General features: G+C 49.0%; 8 protein-coding genes across 8 annotated transcripts; 5 read left to right on the top strand and 3 right to left on the bottom strand.

Annotated features, from left to right (window-relative positions):
* Positions 1 to 51: 51 nt before the first annotated feature.
* FTJAE_9631 (mitochondrial ribosomal 8) lies at positions 52 to 795 on the bottom strand (the record flags this gene model as incomplete). The annotated part of the gene is made up of 2 exons (XM_037356572.1): positions 52 to 519; positions 580 to 795. The coding sequence occupies 2 exons, from the start codon at positions 793 to 795 to the stop codon at positions 52 to 54; spliced, it is 684 nt and encodes a 227-aa protein (XP_037203271.1).
* A 421-nt stretch (positions 796 to 1216) lies between these two features.
* On the top strand, positions 1217 to 2932 carry FTJAE_9630 (uncharacterized protein; the record flags this gene model as incomplete). The annotated part of the gene is made up of 4 exons (XM_037356571.1): positions 1217 to 1237; positions 1291 to 1949; positions 2297 to 2859; positions 2916 to 2932. The coding sequence occupies 4 exons, from the start codon at positions 1217 to 1219 to the stop codon at positions 2930 to 2932; spliced, it is 1260 nt and encodes a 419-aa protein (XP_037203270.1).
* A 3345-nt stretch (positions 2933 to 6277) lies between these two features.
* On the top strand, positions 6278 to 7499 carry FTJAE_9629 (delta-aminolevulinic acid dehydratase; the record flags this gene model as incomplete). Its single annotated transcript, XM_037356569.1, has 2 exons — positions 6278 to 6529; positions 6591 to 7499. The coding sequence occupies 2 exons, from the start codon at positions 6278 to 6280 to the stop codon at positions 7497 to 7499; spliced, it is 1161 nt and encodes a 386-aa protein (XP_037203269.1).
* A 3096-nt stretch (positions 7500 to 10595) lies between these two features.
* FTJAE_9628 (acyltransferase) lies at positions 10596 to 12209 on the top strand (the record flags this gene model as incomplete). The annotated part of the gene is made up of 2 exons (XM_037356568.1): positions 10596 to 11400; positions 11449 to 12209. 2 exons carry the CDS (start codon positions 10596 to 10598, stop codon positions 12207 to 12209), a joined length of 1566 nt encoding a protein of 521 aa, XP_037203268.1.
* Positions 12210 to 12599: 390 nt separating this feature from the next.
* Positions 12600 to 14488, bottom strand: FTJAE_9627 (amidohydrolase ytcJ-like; the record flags this gene model as incomplete). The annotated part of the gene is made up of 3 exons (XM_037356567.1): positions 12600 to 13456; positions 13506 to 13977; positions 14030 to 14488. The coding sequence occupies 3 exons, from the start codon at positions 14486 to 14488 to the stop codon at positions 12600 to 12602; spliced, it is 1788 nt and encodes a 595-aa protein (XP_037203267.1).
* A 904-nt stretch (positions 14489 to 15392) lies between these two features.
* Positions 15393 to 16287, top strand: FTJAE_9626 (Tyrosine phosphatase; the record flags this gene model as incomplete). Its single annotated transcript, XM_037356566.1, has 2 exons — positions 15393 to 15897; positions 15962 to 16287. 2 exons carry the CDS (start codon positions 15393 to 15395, stop codon positions 16285 to 16287), a joined length of 831 nt encoding a protein of 276 aa, XP_037203266.1.
* A 1066-nt stretch (positions 16288 to 17353) lies between these two features.
* Positions 17354 to 17615, top strand: FTJAE_9625 (uncharacterized protein; the record flags this gene model as incomplete). Its single annotated transcript, XM_037356565.1, has 2 exons — positions 17354 to 17500; positions 17553 to 17615. 2 exons carry the CDS (start codon positions 17354 to 17356, stop codon positions 17613 to 17615), a joined length of 210 nt encoding a protein of 69 aa, XP_037203265.1.
* A 425-nt stretch (positions 17616 to 18040) lies between these two features.
* Positions 18041 to 19807, bottom strand: FTJAE_9624 (uncharacterized protein; the record flags this gene model as incomplete). Its single annotated transcript, XM_037356564.1, has 1 exon — positions 18041 to 19807. The coding sequence occupies one exon, from the start codon at positions 19805 to 19807 to the stop codon at positions 18041 to 18043; it is 1767 nt and encodes a 588-aa protein (XP_037203264.1).
* Between the last annotated feature and the right edge of the window lie 1476 nt (positions 19808 to 21283).

Below are 21283 nucleotides of genomic sequence, written 5' to 3'. Positions count from 1 at the left end.
AGATTTTGTACAGAGTCTGGCCCCCTTCGTAATATGATATACATGTCGCTTCTATGGCGAGTTCTTCTGTTGCGCCGCCTTTCTCACCGACTCCGGTACGATGCCAGCGGCCATTTCCTTTGCCCGCTCAGCATTCTTGTCTGCCGCCTTCTCGGCCTCAGCTTCGGCCAAACTACTCTCATCCCGTGATGGTCCAGTCTTCTCACCAGTCTTCAAGATCATAAACCTCCGCACCATCTCCTCAAACGGCACCTCGCCGCGGAACTGTGTGACTTTCTTGATGTTGGTTCTGGTGACAGGAGTATGCTCTTGCCCTAGCATTCGGTCGCGGGCAACTGTTTTGGCAGTCATCATGAACCGTGAGTCCTTTGGGCCGTCGACGAATTCAAGGATGGCGCTCTCGCCCTGATCATATGTGTTCTTTGACTCGGTGCGCACGACGCGAGTATAGCCTCCCTCTCGGGTCGAATATCGGTTTCGCAGCTCGCCCAGCAGTTTAGGTAGGGTTGTGGTGGGTGTCTAGCGAAGAACCTTACTGTTAGCATGGCTTCTCTGCATAAGCCCCTGTGATATACATACATATAGGATACCCTGTGCTGATCTCCGTGCAGGCTCGTTGTCCCTCTTCGCCAGTGTGATGAGCTTCTCTGCCATGCGTTGGGCTTCCTTTGCCTTGGCATAAGTTGTGTGGATATGTTCGTTTTGGACGAGTTGAGTGACCAGACCGCGCAGCAGGGCCACACGGGCTGCTGAATTGCGACTCAGATGTCGGTACTTGACAGTACCACCAGCCATTGCCACGGATGGTTATAGCGGTAGCTGACCGGGGAAAGGTAAAAGCGGTGCTCGAATTATTAAAGGTTTGTTCGATGGTTCGTCGCTTTGCACGTGGGCAGCTCTAAATCCGTCCAAGATACGGACAGTATCTTGGTGAGTTTTTGGTGGAGGGAAATTTTTGGCTGGGCCTTTTTCGGAGCCGGCTTGTCTTGTCCGCCGACAGAGCCTTTGCACTACGTCAACCCACCACCAACAGAACCTCTTCAACAGCTCTCCAAAGGGGAAATCGCACGCGTCACGAGGGCAATTGGGCTCGCGCACGCTATGAAACGCTGTATCTAAGCTTCATTCGACCCTCACTCCTGGATTGGTCGTCTCTGATACATCAAGAACCCGGCAAATTACCGCATCTCGGTCAACCGGGCAAAGGCTCTACATCATGGGCTTCACCACTGGTTTTGTACGCAACTCGATGAGCCATGCATTATATCGTATGCTAATCTCGACTATTAGACCGGCGGCGTCACTCTCACCCTCTCCCTCGCCTACCTCTCTGTGCTTGCTCACCAGCGCACCCGTGAGCAACAAGGCTCTGCCCTTCGCGCACAAGCTCTCGCCATCCAAGGGTTGATCGATCCTCTTCCCCCACTGCCTCCGCCCACACGGTCTGAAGTCGCCGCTGCTCAGAGGGCTCAAACCGTTGAGATTGCCAAGGATCGATGGAACACCGAAGTTGAAAACGCCGTGCGATGGGTGCAGCACACTGACTGGGTTCAAGTGCGCGAAGGCCTCGAAGATACTGCCTCACGGCTATGGGCCCGAGCCTTTGGTGTTAGCCCCTCGGAAGCTGTTGGCGAGGCCGGAAGAAAGGTTGCGGAGACTGAGCAACAAGCCAAGCCCATCGTAAAACAGGGGGCTGCCAAGCTTGGTGATGCTAGTGGAAAGGTAGCGGCAGCGGCCAAAAGCGCTTTCCAGAAGGCCAAGGCCGAGAGCCAGGATTTTGCCAGTGTTGTTCTGGATCACAGCAAGGATAAGGAGAATGTCGATATTGCTCAGGAGGACGGTACTCTTTCAGCATTGACTCCCGTGGAGAGGGCCCTTCAGCAACGATTCAGCAAACCCGAGGACAAGGTGAACAAGACAGTTGAAGAGGCGTTGAATGACAGATACAAGTCCCTGGACGCGAGGGATAACACTCAATTGAGAGGAGTCTGAAGGAAAGTCGTTGAACAAAAGGTGGGCTGGTTGATGATGAGTGGGTGAACGGTGTGAATATTTGTTGTACATTGCTATCTGTACCACCATTTCTTAGAGTCACTCGAATAGAAACCAGGCTTAGAAATGCTTGGTATGAGAAACCGAGTTGTTGCGTCAAGTGAGTAATGTGACCAAAGCTCTTGATCACCTCTCAATGCGAACTACCTATATACAGACCCCTTATTTGCAAACAACTCCTCTTTCTATGAGGTTAATTGCGGCTTTCCTTCTACACATACTAACAGTCATATAATAACACTAGACTTATGGACGAAGGGACAATGGCTGGCGATGACTCCAAAGGAGGGACAAGCAACGGCAAAAGCCACTACAGTAAACGCCAGCATAGCAGCAGTCATGCCGAGGGCCACCACCGCAAAAGTCATCATGATAAGAGCAGTAGGCCGGATACAGGCACCGTGGCTACCGAGGACTTATACGGCATGGAGTCGGGGGCAATGAAAAAGAAGAAGCGCCGCCGTCGTCGTCCCAAGCCTAATCCGAGACTCCCAACTGACTTCCTTGCCCTTCTGTGCTGGGATTCTTGGCTCCCGTGGCCAATTGATTCCAAGAAAACCCATGTGGACAATACATCGCGCAAGCATAAGAGGTCTAGGAAGAGAACATCTCACCCGGGCACCTCACATCGTGTGCAATCTTGGGTTCAGGAGGTGTCTTCTCAAGTGACGCCCTCCGAGCCTCCGATACCATCAACTGTGCCATCTCTAGCACCATCAACTCCCCCTTCACATCCAGTTTCGCCATCCCCCGGGCCTCAGCAGGGAGCAAAAGCCGAAGAAGCTGAAGAGGCTGCTTCGAATAACGGTAAGAATATGGTTAGAGGTGCACCCCAATCATGTAATACTAACTTTAGTGAAAAGGGCGGACCAAAGAATAACTCAGTACCAGTGCCATTAACTCTAGTAGAGCACAACGGCTTGCAGATCAATTGGTGGTCTCAAACCATGGGCCTAGCTCCTGATAAAAAGAAATGGGACCTTGAAGTGTCTTCTGATGCCCAGCATGATATGGAGGTGACAAGGTTCGGAGAAACGACCTCACAGCTGGTCCTTTTGATGGCAGAACTTGCTTATGCTAGAGAGGGATTTTTTGGGATATAAGTTATTAGATAGAAAAGACTGTTACAGTTATTTTTGATCAATAATATTATGTTACTCTAATATAAGTAGTCGGATATTAGGGGTAATAAAATAAAGTAGATACTCTTTCGTCCCTTTAACAGATATCTAGAACCTCCCCTTCCCGCTATTATGTACCTGATAACGCTGATCTACCTCAGGTAAAAGTATCATTCATGGCTTTGCTGGTTGATGCCTCAGGTAAGCGGCCGCAACAAACCTACCTAGGTACCTAAGGTAGGCAAGTACGTTCTAACATGAGGTATGTGCTTTCTTAGCTATTCTCAGATATTTGTTTGTCTTTGTGCTTCATCCATCACTCACCAACAATATGCTTTTCGGCACACAGAGAACCGGCCTTGACGTGTTGTTGGATCGTCCTCGCCCCAACAAATGGCAACAGTTCTGGTCCAAGCCGTACATCTTTCTTGCACATTTCTTCTACTCTCTTCGTCAGATTACCCACGAGCCTCCCGCAAACCCCATCTCTATTGTGTGTATATCAGATACGCACAATTCTCAACCTCGTCTACCGTTTGGAGATGTACTCATTCACGCCGGAGATCTTACACAGTCAGGGTCATTAGGAGAGCTAAAGGCTACTATTGCTTGGCTCAACTCTCAACCACACACACACAAGATCATCGTGGCAGGGAACCACGACATACTGCTCGATAAAGGCTGTGATCGTCGACAGGAATCAACAGCTGAAAGACAAGGGCTAGATTGGGGAGGTTGTATTTATCTTCAGAATGAGACTACAACTATCACCTGCAGCAATGGCCGAAACCTAAAGGTATATGGAAGTCCTCTATCACCTCGCCACGGAAATTGGGCGTTCCAATACTCGCGGAGCCAAGATGCCTGGTCAAATACTGCTCCGAACGATATTAACGTTCTCGTCACTCACGGCCCTCCTTTCGCTCATCTCGATCTAAACCTCGGGTGCCATTACCTTCTCAAAGAGTTATGGCGCATCCATCCTCTGCTGCATGTTTTCGGGCATGTACATGAAGGATACGGTCAGGAAACTGTGGTTTTTGATAGATTACAGAAGACATACGAGGAGGCTTTATGTGACGGGACCTTCTGGAGCTTACTGAAGGTATTCAATGAGTTTTTAAGGTCGCTCCTATTGAGAAAGAAGCTAGCGATGACGACTTGTCAACTTGTGAACCCAGCAATGGTCGGTGGACTTAGGGATGAAGAGAAGAGAAAAGCAATCAAAATCATTATTTAATTATCTTGTCAAAATGACTAAGAGAGTACTTAAGTATCTTGGGCTCTGTTCTAAATAAAGGCCACATGCGGCCCAGAAACAAATACACTCATAGCCAGGAACTCAGCGCTTCGGGGTCTGACACTTGGCTTTTCACCAGAAGAGGTTTGGATGTTGGTTTGCTCATCTAGACGACGTACAGCCATGGCCCAGGATGGTTGAAGTTCAAGAAACCCACGGGCAGTCCCGCCTTAGCTTTACACCGGCGATGATTGCAGGACGACACCGTGGTAAGCCTCTTCTGATAAGTCGACCGAAGGCCTTTGCGAGACAGATCGCATAGCGGGCCGAGTCTCCATCTTTGGAATACCAAAATGGACGAAGTTCCCCAGGCCATCAACGATTTATATGCAAAATCCTCTAGGGTTAAGGCTCCTATCACCTAAAGATTTGCAAATTCATAAAGCTGGGGATGATGATATTGACCCAATGAAGCTTTGCTTCCTGAGGAGCAATGAATGTAAATTATACTAGACTTTAGGGATGCCTGGATACATCTTTCGTGGCTGACTTAGAAACGATAAAAAGAAAATTATAAAACTCAGGGATGAAACTAACGCATAGGCCGAGGGCACTGAGAAGCATCGCTTATTCGTGAGAAAGCAGTCTGTCTATGATTCCACGATCCGAGGAAATACCAAACATTGGATCACGCGATCAGGAGCTCGCTCAGTAATACTAATACGGCCGCGGGGAGAAAGAAAACTCAGGACCTTGACCTTGATAATAAAATAAATATTTAGGTAATTTAGTCTAAGTTTAGGGGGCTCTTTACTAAGTTTATTTTAGCACCCTCATCTGAAGTCTTAAGCTAGCTCTCCAAGAACATGTAGTTATGGCATCCATGTCTTTGCGGTGACATCTCCGGAAAACCCCCCACTTGTTCCGGCCTACCGGCAACGGCCTGGAAGATAGAGCGTCAAGGGCGGAGCAGGGACACGGAATTAGAAAAGTCGGAGCCGTTATTGGCTTGCGGGGTTGAGGGCACGGCTGGCAGTTTTCCACGGCTTCTCTTTTCTAAATGAGTCAATGGATTGATCTAGTTAAGGGATCTTTGGTAGACTTTAGACAGTTTCCGGGACATGCAATTAAGAGATTCATCAAACTTGAGACTATCACCTGGCGGCAATTGGTCGAATTGTCTTGTCAGAACGGCCCCTCCGAATCTACCCTTGTAAGAAGAAGAAAACCCACAAACAGAAGGATTCCGAGGTTGCGAGGTTCTTTTCAGGGTCTCTCTGCTGGTTCGATGGCAGTGAAGCGAGGTCGGCAGTCGCCGGCACAGCTCAGCTAAGACAGTTGAGGAAATTTTCCAGTGGCAAGCGAATGCGATTGGGCAATAAAATGGAGCTGGTGGGTGGTTGATCCCTCTGATTGGATATGCCACAGACTTTCCGAACTTGACCGATCACGCCGCGTGCAAATGCGCAAGACGGAAAACCATCGCTGACGGGCTCAGTTATACCAACGCTCTCATTGGCAATTGCTGTTCTATCTAAGATTCTGGTCCCCGACGCTCACCTTTATCATCTCTTCCCTCCCCAACGGTCAACTTACCTCTTGTTTACTCTACTCCTTCAATTCAAGTCCTCTCGATACCCCTTGTCTCGCTGTTCGTGATTTGCGTTGTTTCATCTTCCAATCGTCATCCTTCCGACCTGTTCCGCTCATCACAAGGACCCCCAGTTAACCCTCCGTTGACTTTTTGGCCACCTAACGCCCGAGGCCCGCCATCTATCTGTTTCGCCCTGAAACTTTCGCCGCTCTTCAACCTTTCAAAACCAACCATCGCCTCTCCAAAACACCATCAATCGTAGTCGACATCATGTCTTTCTCCAGCCTTGTTCAAGACTTGAGCCTTCGCGACTCCAATGGCGCTCGCCGCCCTCAGATCCCCGGTCCCCGCTCGTCCGTTTCGACTCTCGATGACCGAGCTTCACACGTCTCGCGTGCCATGTCCTACACCAGCACTGCTGCCACCAGCGTTAGCATTTCCGGCGACATTTCAAGCCAGCTTCATGGTGGCTACTTCCACCCTCTAGCCCGCTCATGGCAAGCCGAGCGTCAACTCACAAAGGTATGGAGCGTAATTGAGCCCTTAGTAATTAAGGCCGAGGTGATTAACATGATATATTTAGTCCATGCTCATCTACCCTCTCTTCGTCACCGATGGTGAAGGCGACATGATTCTCGTTCCTTCTCTACCCGGCCAGCACCAGCTTAGCTGTGACAAGCTGATTCCGTTCCTCGAGCCTCTCGTTCACAAGGGCCTCCGCTCTGTTATGCTCTTTGGTGTCCCCATGCAAACTGGTACAAAGGACGCCCTAGGTACCGCCGCCGACGACCCCGAAGGACCTGTCATCAAGGCCATCCAAATCATTCGCCGCCGTTTCCCACAGCTCTTCATCTGCTGTGATGTCTGTCTTTGCGAATACACTTCTCATGGCCACTGCGGTATTCTCCGTGATGATGGCAGTCTGAACAACCAGTTGTCTGTCGACCGTATCTCTGATGTCGCCATCGCTTATGCTAAGGCTGGCGCTCACTGCGTGGCTCCTTCAGACATGAACGACGGCCGCATTCGCGCCATCAAGCTTAAACTGATTGAGGAGGGAATTGCCCACAAGACAGTTCTTATGTCGTACTCGGCCAAGTTCTCAGGCTGCTTGTATGGCCCCTTCCGGGATGCCGCCGGCTCAGCGCCTTCATTTGGTGACCGCAAGTGCTACCAGCTTCCTCCTGGTGGTCGTGGCCTCGCACGACGTGCCATCGTGCGAGATATCAACGAGGGGGCTGATATTATCATGGTGAAGCCTGCTAGTCAGTATCTGGACATTATCAGTGATGCCAAGGACCTGGGTAAAGATCTTCCCGTGGCTGCATACCAGGTCAGTGGCGAGTATGCCATGATACATGCCGGAGCCAAGGCTGGAGTCTTCGATCTCAAGGCCATGGCTTTCGAGTCAACAGAAGGCATTCTTCGAGCTGGCGCTACTATTGTGGTCAGCTACTTCACCCCTGACTTCCTCGACTGGCTCGAAAACTAGGGTTTGCAAATTATACATGATATACACTGAGATTTATTTCAAGGCGTTGGCAGGTGTTTGGGAAGAAAATGTGGGCGTTTCATAAATGAAGAAAGGGAGCAAGGGATTTGATTACATTATGTCAAAAAGGACTATACGATTGCAAGCAAGAATCACTCGCTAATGAAAGACAATATATACATACGAACTTGGTGTTAAAATATCGACTTTGTGTCACTGGTGCTTATTATGCATGACACCGATAATCTCAGCAGCTTTCAACAAATATAGCTAGGTAATGGATTGACAGGAGTGCAGGCTGAGTTGAAGATGAAATACAGATTGTATAGTGTGGTGGGCCATGACAAGGAAACGAAGCGTATCTGCCAGGCTCAACCAATGCCACTGAGATTCGGATTTGGGCGAATGGCAAGCACAGATGACGTGTCGTTCGTTCAACTCATATCAAGATGAGGTCGACGAGAAACTAGATGGCTGGCAATGAAGCGGGATAGTGATAGTCGTGTCGATCACAGCATACCTTGAGGCTTGGGGCCATGAGGCATGAACAGAAGCAGGGCCACAGGGCGATCCTACAAGATTAGTATCCGTAGATGCGAGATAGGACCCGGCAAGCTTATATGTTTTACGGTACGAGGTAGCGAGGGTTGGTACCTTGTGATCAGTTAGGTATTTAGGTACTCACGGTATTTGGCAGACTGAGGCACATATGGAATGATCAATACTGAGGTAAACAGTGCATAGCACCTCATGCGTAAATTCAAAAACACGGTAACAAGATGCAACATGAACACTGCCTGTCTATTCGCCAGCCCCTATCGTCTACGTTGGAAATCTGGGTCCTCTTTTTTTGTCGTCGTCAGCTGTGAGCTCATGATCCGCCGTGTTGACGCGCCGGTAGCTCTCTTTCCCTTCCCTGAAGCAAAGCCCAGTTTTTCTCCACGTGAGAGTTCAGTTGTCGTGTCAGAGAGCGCGAAGAGGGAAACAAGCTTTATTGTTAGTTTCATGTTGACAATTGAGATCGGTCCCAGAGAAGAGGACGTGAGATCGAAGTCTGGACGAACCAACAAGTTTGCCAAGTATTGATCGACTACGCGCCATGCTAGTATCCTCAATGATCTCTCGGTTCACATAGAGCTTGACTCAGCCCGCCGCATGAGTTATGCTAGAGGTTATACATAATTAGCTCTTTACGGTTTACTAGGATGGTGTTATGTTTGAGTTACGCTTCACCGGGAATTTAGTCGAGCTGTAACGCCGGGAATACTACCTTGTGTGCCGCCAACCGTTCGTCTTGGATGGCAACTTGAAGTGGTGCAGACGATAGATGATGATGGGCCGTGTGATCATCAGGGCGGATCTCCCATCTTGCAAAACGGAGGATGTGCTGTTCCTCAATGGCTCTGTCGTAAAGTCGAAGCCGCTTAGCCGTGTCAAACATTTATATGTGACCCTTGAAGCTATGTACTGTTCAGATGAGACAATATCTGGTGCACCGTTGGAATGCCTGCACCACAGTCCAGGTCTCCATAGCAGTTGAAAGGGTATGGGAGGCTATAGTACCTCACGTACGCGCGTTTCTGAGGGAGCATCCCAGTATCTGGAACCCTACATGTTGTAAATAATTGGGCCTGGAGGGACGTTATCATATTTGTGTGGTGGGTCCATGTTGAGGCCGGTTCAACGTCAAATGCAAATGAAGAATAACAATAGAGCCATTGGACTGATTGGAAAATATCTGAGAGCCTATAATTGCTAGAGTATGTAACAACAATCAAGGTAGCTAGTATTAAGAAGTCAAGAATTATCCTACGAAAACAGGTGCGTACCGAGTTAAAGTAATCCAATAGACGAAAATAAAGAAACAGCCAGATTTACAGGGGTAAAAAAACCTTGGCTTTTTCTTAGCCAATGCTTAATTACTTACCTGAACCGACACCCCAGTTTTAAAATAGATGTCTCACCTTGGCGTGGAAAATCAAGGTACTGTACATTGTCTTTGTCAGCGGATGCCGTCGGAAACCTCTATCGTCTTTTGATACACACATGATGTTTTAGGTGTGTTTCTTTAAGCCGCATTATCCATCTACCTACCTTATACAACGATAGAACGTTATGGAATTCTACTATCACGACACTTTCTATTTCATGCTTAAACTGATATCTGAGGAAACTCGGTTATCGGCATCATATCAAGCACTTGTCATGCAATCATCAACCATCTTTTGCTATACAAACTCCACAAAGATGCTGCAGATCTCCTTGCTTCGCCCCTGGTCCTGACTAGTATGCGGCTTGAACTGTCGAAGATCGGTAGTTGGGTGGGCGCAGTGTGGATATGCATTCATGGCATTTATAACCAGTGTTATACTATTATGTATGCATATGAGGAAGCGAAGCAGGGCGTTTCAAGGCGAATCAAGACGTTGAAACACAGCATGTCTCCAGTGATGGACGTTTGGCTCACGGGACGGTGCAAGTTGATAGGCTCCCTCTATCCGTTTGGGTGAACAACTGGAGCTGAAGCTGGAACAGGAACTGCAGGTGTCTGTCACTTGTATAGTAGTGATACTGTGAGATACTGTATGACCCTGACTCCCAATCCCAACCCCAACACTACCTTATGTATACCATAGTCTGCCTTTTCCCTGTTTCCTTTTCTTCTGCGTCGTCGTCGTCGTCGTCGCCCTTTGTTCTCTACATCAACGGCCGTGTTTCTTCAGTACCTACCTACATACAAGAGATCCCCTGGTGGCCATCTCTTGGCATCTCTAGTCCTCGCTCTCATCCTCGTTTCCTCCTCCACAGCTGATCTCTCGGCAAACACTCGTCCAGTTCCTCCAGTTTTTGTTTTACTTTGGTCAAAACTGTTCCATTTGTTCCCTTTCCTACCTACCTACCTTATACTGGTGATTGAACGATTATCACGCTCCTTCCATTTCTGTCGTTTGCTGTTCCACGCTTTCCACTTGGTAACCCACGCCCTCTTCTCTCTTTCCCTCTTTCCTTGCTAGGCCACTTCCTTCCTCCTGTCGTTTTCCCATCTCTACCAGACCAGGACCGTCCAAAAGGTCTCTCTGGACTTCCATTTCAACCATGAGTCGTCATTCTCATTCAATACACTCACTCTCTGACGAGGAGAAGATGGGATTGCTCGACAACAGGTCTGTCTTCTCCGACGTTGACAGCGACAGCGGTCGAGATGATCAAGACCACCATCGGCTTCACTTTGAGAAATGGGCCGGCCCCATTCTCGCTCCCGTGGACTACGTTCGTTCAACCCCTTGGAGAGTTTACCTAGTTCGCTTCGCCTGGTTCTTCGTTCCCAGTTATCTTCAGGGACGACATGCTCGGGAACAGATTCGACCGGCCAAGCTCGCTCCTACAGCCTACCTCGACGGCATGCGAGGCGTTGCCGCCCTCGTCGTCTTGTTTTGTCATTTCTTCTACCAGGCATTCGTCATCGCCAAAGGCTGGGGCTGTGACGACGCCCACTACAACATCTTGAAGCTACCAATTATTCGACTGTGGTACCAGGGCCCTCCAGCTGTCTGTCTTTTCTTTGTCATCTCGGGTTATGCCCTCTCCTATCGACCTCTCAAGCTCATCCGGGGCAAGAACACCCAGGACTTCTCGACTACCATGAGTTCTCTAGTGTTCCGACGAGGCATACGTCTATACCTTCCAACCGCTATCTCCACCCTAATGATCGTCTGCTTCATTCGCCTGGGTGTTTACGAATGGACCAGAGAGTTTGCCATGGACCGTACCTATATGAGGAACGTCAGAGAACCCCACCCCTCACGTCTCTCCACAAACTATGCCCAGTTCGCAGAATGGGCAAAGGATATGTTCGATTTTGTCCATGTCTTCGGCTGGAAGACCCACGGTGGAAGTACCAGTGAGTCAAACCATCCGCTTAAATAAATCCTACTAACCATTCATCTAGACTATGACCAGCATCTGTGGACCATCCCTGTTGAGTTTCGTTGCTCGCTGTATCTCTTCCTCACCCTAATAGCCACTGCTCGCCTTCGAAGTCAGTACAGATTCATCACAGTTGCGGGTATAATGCTCTTTACCTACAGAAATTCGCGTTGGGAATTTCTCATGTTCCTCTGCGGCATGGTCCTGGCTGAGATTGATCTTGTCCGCGGCGCCCACGTCTCACCTCCTGCTCTCCCCATCGAGGAGAAGACCCAGTCTAATCAACGCCGTTGGTACCAGAGCGCTTTCTGGGCAATTTTCAGTGTCGCGAGCTTATATCTTATGAGTCAACCCGATGAGGGCGGTGATCGAACTCCGGGCTGGATCTACCTTACGTCGCTGATTCCTAAGTGGTGGGCGGCCGAGAAGTACAGATACTGGCAATGTACGGGTGCTGTTATGTTTGTTCTCGCAGTGAGCCGCTCGTCTGACTGGCAGCGCGTGTTCAACTCTGCCTTCGTGCAGTACTTGGGCAAGATCTCCTATGCCCTTTATCTTATGCATGGACCCGCCATCCATGCCGTTGGATATCATTTCGAAAGATGGTCCTATAGTGTGACAGGTACCGAGGGGCACCGCTTCACTGCTGGTTTCGTCCTGAGCTCTTTCTTTGTGATTCCAACTATCTTTTGGTGGGCTGATATATTCTGGCGAGCGGTCGATATCCCAACAGTCAAATTCGCAAAATGGTGGGAAAACAAGCTTATTGTTAAGTCGGACTAGAGTTCATGGCACCAGAAGAAAACTGATTCGTGATTTTCGGCATTTGAGGTTAGCGTTTTGCAAGCTTTGGTTCTACAGAGGCTGGTCTTCGGAACGAAGACCTATTCCGCGGCGTTTGGGTGGTTGATTTCTATCGCACAAGGGACAGAGGGGGAAGTCCATTTCTTTCACCCCAGGAGAGAGGTCTATGAGATGTCGTGACTTGGTGGCATCCACACGTTCCGTTCAGTTGCTAAAACAGTACCATATTAAAAGAACTGTTAGATCATTTTGTGTGCGAATATAGGTGCAGAGAGGTCAACAAAATACAACTTCTATTTCTAGCTTTGTCATATGTAACCTCGACAATACCTTCTAGATGGTTTTTCTATGGTAAATAGGACCGGAAATCTAGTCATGGTTAGATCGTGCATATACCTTTTTGCCTGCCACCCATGTCTCCTTAACTTTTAGGGTGCGTAAATCATCTACATCATAAGACTCAATAGGTCTATCAAGGACAACCCAATCAGCCAAAGCACCGTCGCGGATGACACCGGCGCGACTATCAAGGAATGCCCCATAAGCAGGAGCTCCAGTGAATCCCCACATAGCTTCATCTAAGCTCAATGTCTCTTCTGTGTGCCAGCCATCAGGGCTATCGTCTGTTCCACGACCCGTATGCGGGCTTCGACGGGTTACGGCGGCGTAGATGCCCTGGAATGGGTTGGGGGGCTCGACAGGAAAATCGCTACCCAGAATCGGATGGGCAGAAAGAACAGAACGCATCCGGTAGGCGGAGGATGAGAGACGGTCTTTACCGAGACGAGCAAGAGCATACTTCATGTCTGATGTTGCGTGTGTGGGTTGGATAGAGGGGATGATACCGACCTCCCGAATCCGTCGCTGATCATCAGGGTGAATTATTTGGGCGTGCTCAATGCGAAAGCGATGTCGGGCTTGACAAGCAGCACGTGCTTCAATCTGGTCGTGAGACTCGTTTGCGGACTGGTCCGGAGTCGAAGGGTGTGCACCCTGAGCAGTAGCCTCATGAAGACACTGCTGGACAAGAGCCGCCTCAAGAGCGTCAACAGCGTTGCGATTGGCAAGATCACCGATAGCATGGATATTGACCTGGTATCCGTCGGCAGCCCAGCGCTTGGTCACATCAGTAAGAGCAGAGGCGTTGATAAGGAGCGAGCCTGAGGTCCACGGGTGATCGGAGTATGGTTCGAGCATGGCGCTGCCCCAGCTTCCGAGAGCGCCGTCTGTCTGAGGTTAGTCACTGCCTTGTATGATTTCGATGGAGACAGGTACCTGCAAATAGCTTGACACTCTGAACTGCAAAGCGATCATCGTCCCGGGCAAACTTGACAGCTTCCTCTGGGCAGTACGAGTTACGCTGAGGACATTCCAACATTGCATAGACACGAAGGGTCCAGTCGTCTCCCGAAGAGAGCTCGTTATAGAGATTCAAAGTATCTGGAGTTGCTCCAGCATCGTGCATGCCAACAAGACCAACCTCGTTAAGGCGCTTCATGGCGGTCTTGACTGTACGAGCCTTGAAGTCCCTGCCAGGTTGAGGCCAAATCGAGATGACCATTTCCATCGCGTTATCGCAGAAAACACCGAGGCCAGGGTCACGGATGATCTCACCTCCCGGGACAGTTTCAGGGAGGTCTGATGGAAGGAGATCGAGAACAGGCTGGGAGACCCAAGTGCAGTGAACATCAATGCGATCAAGCATGAGATAGATGCCGCTGAGCTCTGTATCCTGCGTGATATCTGCCTATGAAGCTTCTTAGTGTGTGGCGGGAAGCTGATAGATATGAGTATCTTACAGCTGTGGGCATACGCCCAAAAAAGGTCTGATCCCATCCAACCCCGCGAACCCAATTGTCTTTCGATCCGGCCCCAGGGTTGGCAGAGATATAGTCTTTGATCCTCGCACGCACCTCCGCGAGAGATTTGGCACCAAACAAGTCAACAGAGTGGAGGAACTCCCCGTACTGGAGCAAGTGACCATGTCCGTCCCAGAGTCCTGGAATCACATAACCATCTATCACGGACTGATCAGCGTCTCGTGGGCCAACAGCAGTAAAGGCGCCATCCGCAACAGTGATGCATTGAGCTTGAGCCTGCTCAGGATCATGTGTTCGGATGGAGTTATAACAATATGTTGCTGAACCTCCCTCGTCCGACGCTGTGAGTGGCTGTTGAAGACGGTATGCAACAGCAAAAGCGACAACTATGAGGGGCAGAACTAGTCCCCATCTGACCAAAGAGGCTGTGACAGCCATCGTCGAACACGTGGCTTATAACTGAACTGCTTCTCCTGATGTAAACAACAGAGCCCAGTTCTGTAAGGGCATTGGATCTTTTGGAGATAGTGATTGTTGGGGTGATGTGGGAGCCATGATTTGATAGCTGTGTGTTTATCGATAAGGATTTCATTGATCTTTAGGTGTGGGGGAAAGCTGCATGGTACGTACGTGAAAAGAGGTTTGCGTCTCAAAGTTTGATTCAGATAGTACGCATCATAGAATAGAAGATATTATTTGTTTATCTGTAAGATATATCTAGAATTATCGCATGTGAAGGTGCCTTGCTTCCATTTAACTTTATGAAAAAGATGTGTGTCAGCCAGGGATCCTTACCTAAGTGCATCTTGATCGTGAGCTTACTTACCCCAGAGCTCTAGGTTAAGTTAGTAGCTAGCTCTCCACATTAATTCGTACCTGAATTGACATCACCAAAAGCTCTGATTGATTTCACAGCTGTTTGCCCGTGTGATGTACTTTTAAGGATACATATGTAAGTGCTGCGAATAGCAGAGCGAATAGCAGCTCTCTGGCTTGCTCTCAAGCACCAAACTCCACTGGTCTTGAACGATAGGAGATAGAGACTTGGGGTTACCGTTTGTGATGGCTTGCGATAACCACTGGCTGAATACGGCGAAAAGGATGCTGCTGTAGCTGATACACTGAAGCGGTAGCCTACTAGATCTATATCTCTAGATGCGTACCTACCTAGAGCTGCCTATATAACCGCATGGCACTGGTAGACTTGATCCGACTGTGTCAGCTTGAGTTTCTTTCCTAGGTATCCACCACTATCATACCAGCAATAACAGTAACGAAAAATAGCTGTCATCTTTACTTACAATTTCGCCATCTACAAAGAAAGAAAAGGCTAAAACCAAGTATGACTCTCTCGCGAGCTGAACTTGAGTCCATCGCGGCTGTCCACGTTCGAGAGCCCCTTCCAGCCGACACCCTCACGGCCGCTTTCAACTCCGAACCATTCATCCCTATTGAATCGATCATCAACCTCCGCGATCTAGGTGGTGTCCCCGGCAGCGCCATACGCTCTGGGTATATCTTCCGTTCTGGTATGCTTGACGCTGCCGCCGCCGACCCAGAAGCTATGGCCTGGCTGGCTGCCAATGTCAAGACTGTTTTTGACCTTCGCAGCAAGGAGGAGCGAGCTACGTATCCCAGTCCAGAAATAAGCGGCGTCAAGTTTGTCTTCTGCGAGCGCGTTGCTGAATACCCCGAGCCTAAGCCCGTTGACTTTGCTGTTGATGATGGCAGAACTGCTTGGAGGGAGCAGCTGATGGCAGTCATAGCGGCGTACAAACCCTCTATCCGAGCAGTCCTCGAACACGTGAGGGACAAACCGAACGAGCCTTGTCTCTTCCACTGCACTGGTAGGAAAATAAATCAAGTTTATATTCAAAGGGTTCTGAAACTAATCGTAAAACTGAGCTGCAGCTGGCCGTGACCGCACAGGCGTCATGGCAGGGCTCCTGCAGATCCTTGCCGGCACAAAGCAACAAGTCGTCATTTTCGATTACATGCTATCACGGATTGGTATCGAGCCAGCACGCGAGCGTCTACTCTTGTTCGTATTGGCAAACATCGACGTGAAGAGCACTGAGGAGCCTGGCTTTTGGAACATGGTCAGCCTACGCCCGAGCTTTTGGGAGGCTTTTGGTCAAGGTGCCAAAGCCGAGTATGGAGGATGGGATGGTTACGTGAAGGGCCTTGGGTTCTCAACCAAGGATATGGAGATCATCAAGAATAACTTGCGGGCTTAACGATGTCATGGCCGATGCTATTACCCTGAGGGCAGGGCAGTATCGTATTGGAAATGGTTCAAGTTGGCTAAAATGAGGGTTTCCACTGTACAATGTTACGATATTCTCTTGTAGGCTAACCTGTCATGGTTGATCTCATGCCCATCTCGATCTTGCTCATCATCATCGTCGTCATCTCATCTCCAAACCTCACTTGGATAGACAATAAATCATGAGTCCTATTGATAGATGCAATCATAGCCAACTTTAACATACCTACTCATCGTCCCTCAACTTTGACGGAGTAAAGCCAGTCATTTACGACTGAGTACGGACCACCTCATCCACTCTAATTCATCTGCAGCCCTATGACATCACCTCCACTGCTAAGGCCCCTGTCTGGGACTGGAACCCGTTGGACCCTGCATCTTGAACAAGGGTCTACTACCCGCGTACCAATTAAACTCGATTGCATCCCATCTAGTGACGTTTCAGTACATCCTTAAAACGTCAATTCCGCCACTGTCCTTAGACCAACAACCGATTCGTCCCCAGCCTGTTCTGTATTTCCAAGTTTTGCTCCTCATCCAGGGTCTTTTTAGCCATTTCCCTCTTTCAGGGTCCGAACCTTACCGCAGATAGTGGCATCAACTCTTTTGGATCTGCAGACAACAAAATCCGATGACCAGGTTTCCCTACGTATTTGATCAATGATCGTAATAGGTGATGCAATAATTCTTGGCCAAGCATGGTTCCATGCTCAAGTACGTTTGTTAACTATGTTGGACAACCTTCCAAATGTGTATATAATATCCCGTTGCAGCCATTTCTCAACATCGATATCAGACTCAGAATCAGACTCAGAATCATCAATACACAAAAGCACAAACACTAGCACAAGCACACTCTACTTGACTTCCACATCCAATCTACTATACAACAAACCATTCATCATGCCTCTCACACGAACTCACCGTCACACCGCCCCCCGTCGCTCCATCTTCAGCACCCGCCGCCGTGCCCCAGCCCATTCTCATCGCCATACAACAACCACCACAACCACAACCACGAAGCCCGTCACCGCGGAATGTTCGGCGGCGGTGCTGGCCGACGAACTCATGCTACAACCACTGCACCCGTTCATCACCACCAGCGTCGACCTTCCATGAAGGATAAGGTCAGCGGCGCCCTCCTCAAGCTCAAGGGTAGTTTGACTCGCCGACCTGGTGTCAAGGTATGTTCATTCTAACTGTTCTCGGGCCAACGGCATACTAACGTCATTAAAGGCTGCTGGTACTCGACGCATGCGCGGTACTGATGGCCGTGGTGCGCGTCACCACCGCTATTAGATAAATATCCTAAGTAACTTGCTAGTTATGCCAGCGGTTATCAAGTAGACCGAGGATACAAGAAATCCTTCAAAGTCGAACCGAGTGTGGAATCACGGACATTGAATTTTTCACAACATGTACGATTATGATAGCGTTGATACCCTCTACTGGGAGTTGAGGATAATTGTATTATTTGTTACACGGCTATAGACAAGCATAAATTTGCACTGCCACTACCAGCGACTTTACCTATCACAATCTCGCAGCTCGTCCTAACCACATAGCCTTTTGGCTTCCTTGTAATCCGTATAAAAATGGTTGCTGTTGTTTGTGCCCCTTCATGAACCACAACTTGTGCCCGTATTCTCACGGCTTGCCATCACCTACGATAGTTTCTGACTAATGCAAAGGTCTACTGGCTATCACCATGTTCCCAAATCTTGCTAATGTAACTCGTCCACATCAGAAGGGGAAACACCAGCTGGACGATAAGGGGGCGCCAGCCGAATATCCTTGTGCAACTTGACCGAATTTGGTAGTACATAAGGGCTTCGTACCAATTGGAGCATCGATGTTGACGAGCCTCGGCGATGATGAACTTTCCCGCACACAGGATCGACCAATTCGTCAATATTGGTAACCGACAAACGAGCTAAGCTCAATCTTTTCCTTTCACATGCCCTTAGAGATGGGCTTGCGTCCAAAGATTCCATTACAAGCTCATCCGCATCGTGCTTGACAGGCTCAGAGACACGAACATGAGTATACTGCTGGAATTGGAGTTCCAAATTCTCCAGAGCTTCTTTGCTGGGTGACGGATGTTTCTTCATCCAACTAGAGGTATGTAAGCTTCTCTTCGCTTTCTCCGAAACTTGCCGAGCTTGAGTGGCCGGATTAGCCAACGTATCGTCACCAGGATCTAAAAGCTTATGGCCCGAAAAGTGGTAAGGCTGCCCGAGTACTTTTCGCCCAGTCGTCGATATGGATCCCGGTTTCTTATTAAAATGACTCTCTGGTATGTGCATATCGCTGTCCGCGGAGCAGCAAACACTGCTCGAAGTTGACGTTGATGAACGCTCGACTAGAATCCGAGGGGTTGAAGATCCGACTGGCGTACTGTTCAAGAACCTATCTTCAATGTTGTCGTCGAATCCCATCTCGGATTCGAATGGATTGCGTAGCGAAGGAGGAGGCGTCTTTGGACCATCGTTTGAGCCCTGATTCAGTCGGTTTTCGAAACATGTTAGAGCTCGCTTGTCAGCTCGTTCAGAGAATGGATCCTCCACAAGTTTCCCGTTTCTGAGTGACTTTCCATCGTCAGCTAATGGTTTTCTGTTAACGCGACCTCCAACGATTTGCTGGACTTTACTTTTATTGAGGTTGTCCCCTTCATTCAAGCGGAGCTCAATGTTACTGATCGGAGAAGCATTCTCAGTTGATGCTTGGGAGCGAGGAGTCGGAACAATGCTCCCTCTAACCCACATATCACCTTGTTCATCGCCTGAGTGGGACAAGGCCGGAGCCTGTATTTCCTCGTGATTCACGGCTTTTGGATGGAAGCGATCCCAAGCATTCGAGACCTTTGTGCGTACTTTCGACGGTACCATACGCGTGAATCTTGAGGTCGAGCAGTTGGCCTGTTGTGGCGAAGGCTTGAGTGCATTGGTAGCGGCCAGCATAGCGGCCAGTTTCCCAGTAATCTCTTCACCAGCACACCGGTCTTGGGCGTGACTAATCTGGCATCCTTCTGCAACTCGATCTCTCGCATTATTGTCACAGGCATCGAGTGCCACGGATGTCGCCACAGCGAAGTCTTTCGTAGGGTGAAATTTGAGGGGGTCATAAGACAGCGATCTCGTAGGCACATGGCGGCGTCGTAAGCTTGTACTTAGTCGCTTTTGTGATGTATCCCTGTGTCTACCAGTCGTGGCAGCTCGTCTAGGAACCCTTCCCACGGCTCTCGATGGCGAGTGCTGGCCCATGCGAGAGGCCCGAGGGTGAGTCTCTGAAGATCTGAGTGGTGTTCTGATAGGTGAAGGGAAATCCAGTGGCGAGATAGCTTGATTGCTATCAATCGAAACCGAGTTCCTCGGTGTAGTGGCCCGTCGCTTTTTTGGAGACAAGTCTTCTCCTTCATTGGAGAGGCGCTCTGGTGTGGAACCGTCTAGTAACCAGCTTGCCATTTCATCCGCAGTTTGCGGTTCAACCATTGCTCTCTTCCGGGATGCTTGCTCGGGGGGGTTGTTTATAAGGAATTCTGCTTCCAAAAACAGTTAGAAGTTGATCAGGGAAGACATGTGGGATAACATACGTAGTCGGGTAGGTAGTAAAGGTTTTGGTATGGCTCTTTGGTGGCGTGTTCCCAGCGTCCTCAGGATACTTCTATTCCTCTTCTTGCCGTATGTGATGGCAGCTGGCATCGTTGGTGTATGATGTGATTAGAGTGTAACGAGTGAGAGGAAACGAATTAATGGCCCCATTCAGCGGTGATGAGTTGGGAAATTGGCTGTTATCAACTCAGACGATCCGTTGAGTGTGATAGGACTTGCAAGAGGACAGTGATGGTCGAATGTGGTTGACAATTTGTCGAAGTAGGGTCGAAATCCTGTATCTGCAATATGTCACTCGAACGCCTTCATTTTCCCGCTGAAATGGACTCGTCAGGTCCAAGCATAGGAATTTGATCGAGAAGTGAGGTTGCAAAAGTTTGATACCTAGTGAGAGCTGAAAAATGAGTGAGTGGACGAGCGGGCAATGAATGAGAGAGGAAGGTTCACTTCATATGGAGCAAGCCTAAGTTGGTGCCTTGCTTTACTTACGGGCATATGCCGGCAAATGAAGTTGAAATTGCAAGAAAGAGGTACCTTTAGGTAGGGAAGGTACCTTAGGTAAGATACCTAGGCAGTCAGGAGGTATAGGAGCTGCTTGGAAAAGAGCCGGGGAAGAACGTTATGCGATGTGATATAATATAGGTAGTAGGTACTGACCGAGAGTCGACATCACTGCTAAGAAGTGCTCGCAACAGTTGCCTGTGGTTTCTTCAGGCAACTTCCTTTTATTTGACACTGAGCTGATCTGTGCCTAAGCAGGTGTCTTTGTATGTCTCAATATGGAGATCGCGATTCAAATAGACATTCATTCCCGTGATACCTCTATGTATAGTCGACGAGACTAAAACCACGCTCCCTCTATGGATATTTGTGAGCAGCCACTTGCAGCACCATCACACAATAGCCGTCATACGCCAAGATGCATAGTACTATGACGCCTCTTCGCTCTTTCCCGAACAGAGTTCAATATGAAGGCCACAGTGCAATGTTGCACTGCATATTAAGTATGTTCTCGATGCGATTTGACGCTCAGTACTAACTCAGAGCCATGCTACCCCTGACTTACATCAAGCGACTTGAAAGGCGAGAAACGTTTAATAACAACACGAGATCCCTATCATAGAACCGAGAGACGAGACCTCCGGGACACAAAGGTTTTGTTGACTCAATTTTGGCTTGTGTTCATAAGTGTCCAAGGAAGCCAAATACTGAATTATTCTCAGTTGTAGGTTATATTCACTAACTATGAGTGTCCTACCGACGATACCGCAATACAGTTACATACTCATATACGGCAAAGGTAAAAAGGTCTCTTACACAACCATCAGCTTCAGAATCAGGCAATCATAGCTTGAG

The sequence above is a fragment of the Fusarium tjaetaba genome, assembly GCF_013396195.1.
Source record: "Fusarium tjaetaba strain NRRL 66243 chromosome Unknown NRRL66243_c0000219, whole genome shotgun sequence".
Taxonomy (NCBI): domain Eukaryota; kingdom Fungi; phylum Ascomycota; class Sordariomycetes; order Hypocreales; family Nectriaceae; genus Fusarium; species Fusarium tjaetaba.
This window is presented reverse-complemented; position numbering and strand designations above follow the sequence as displayed.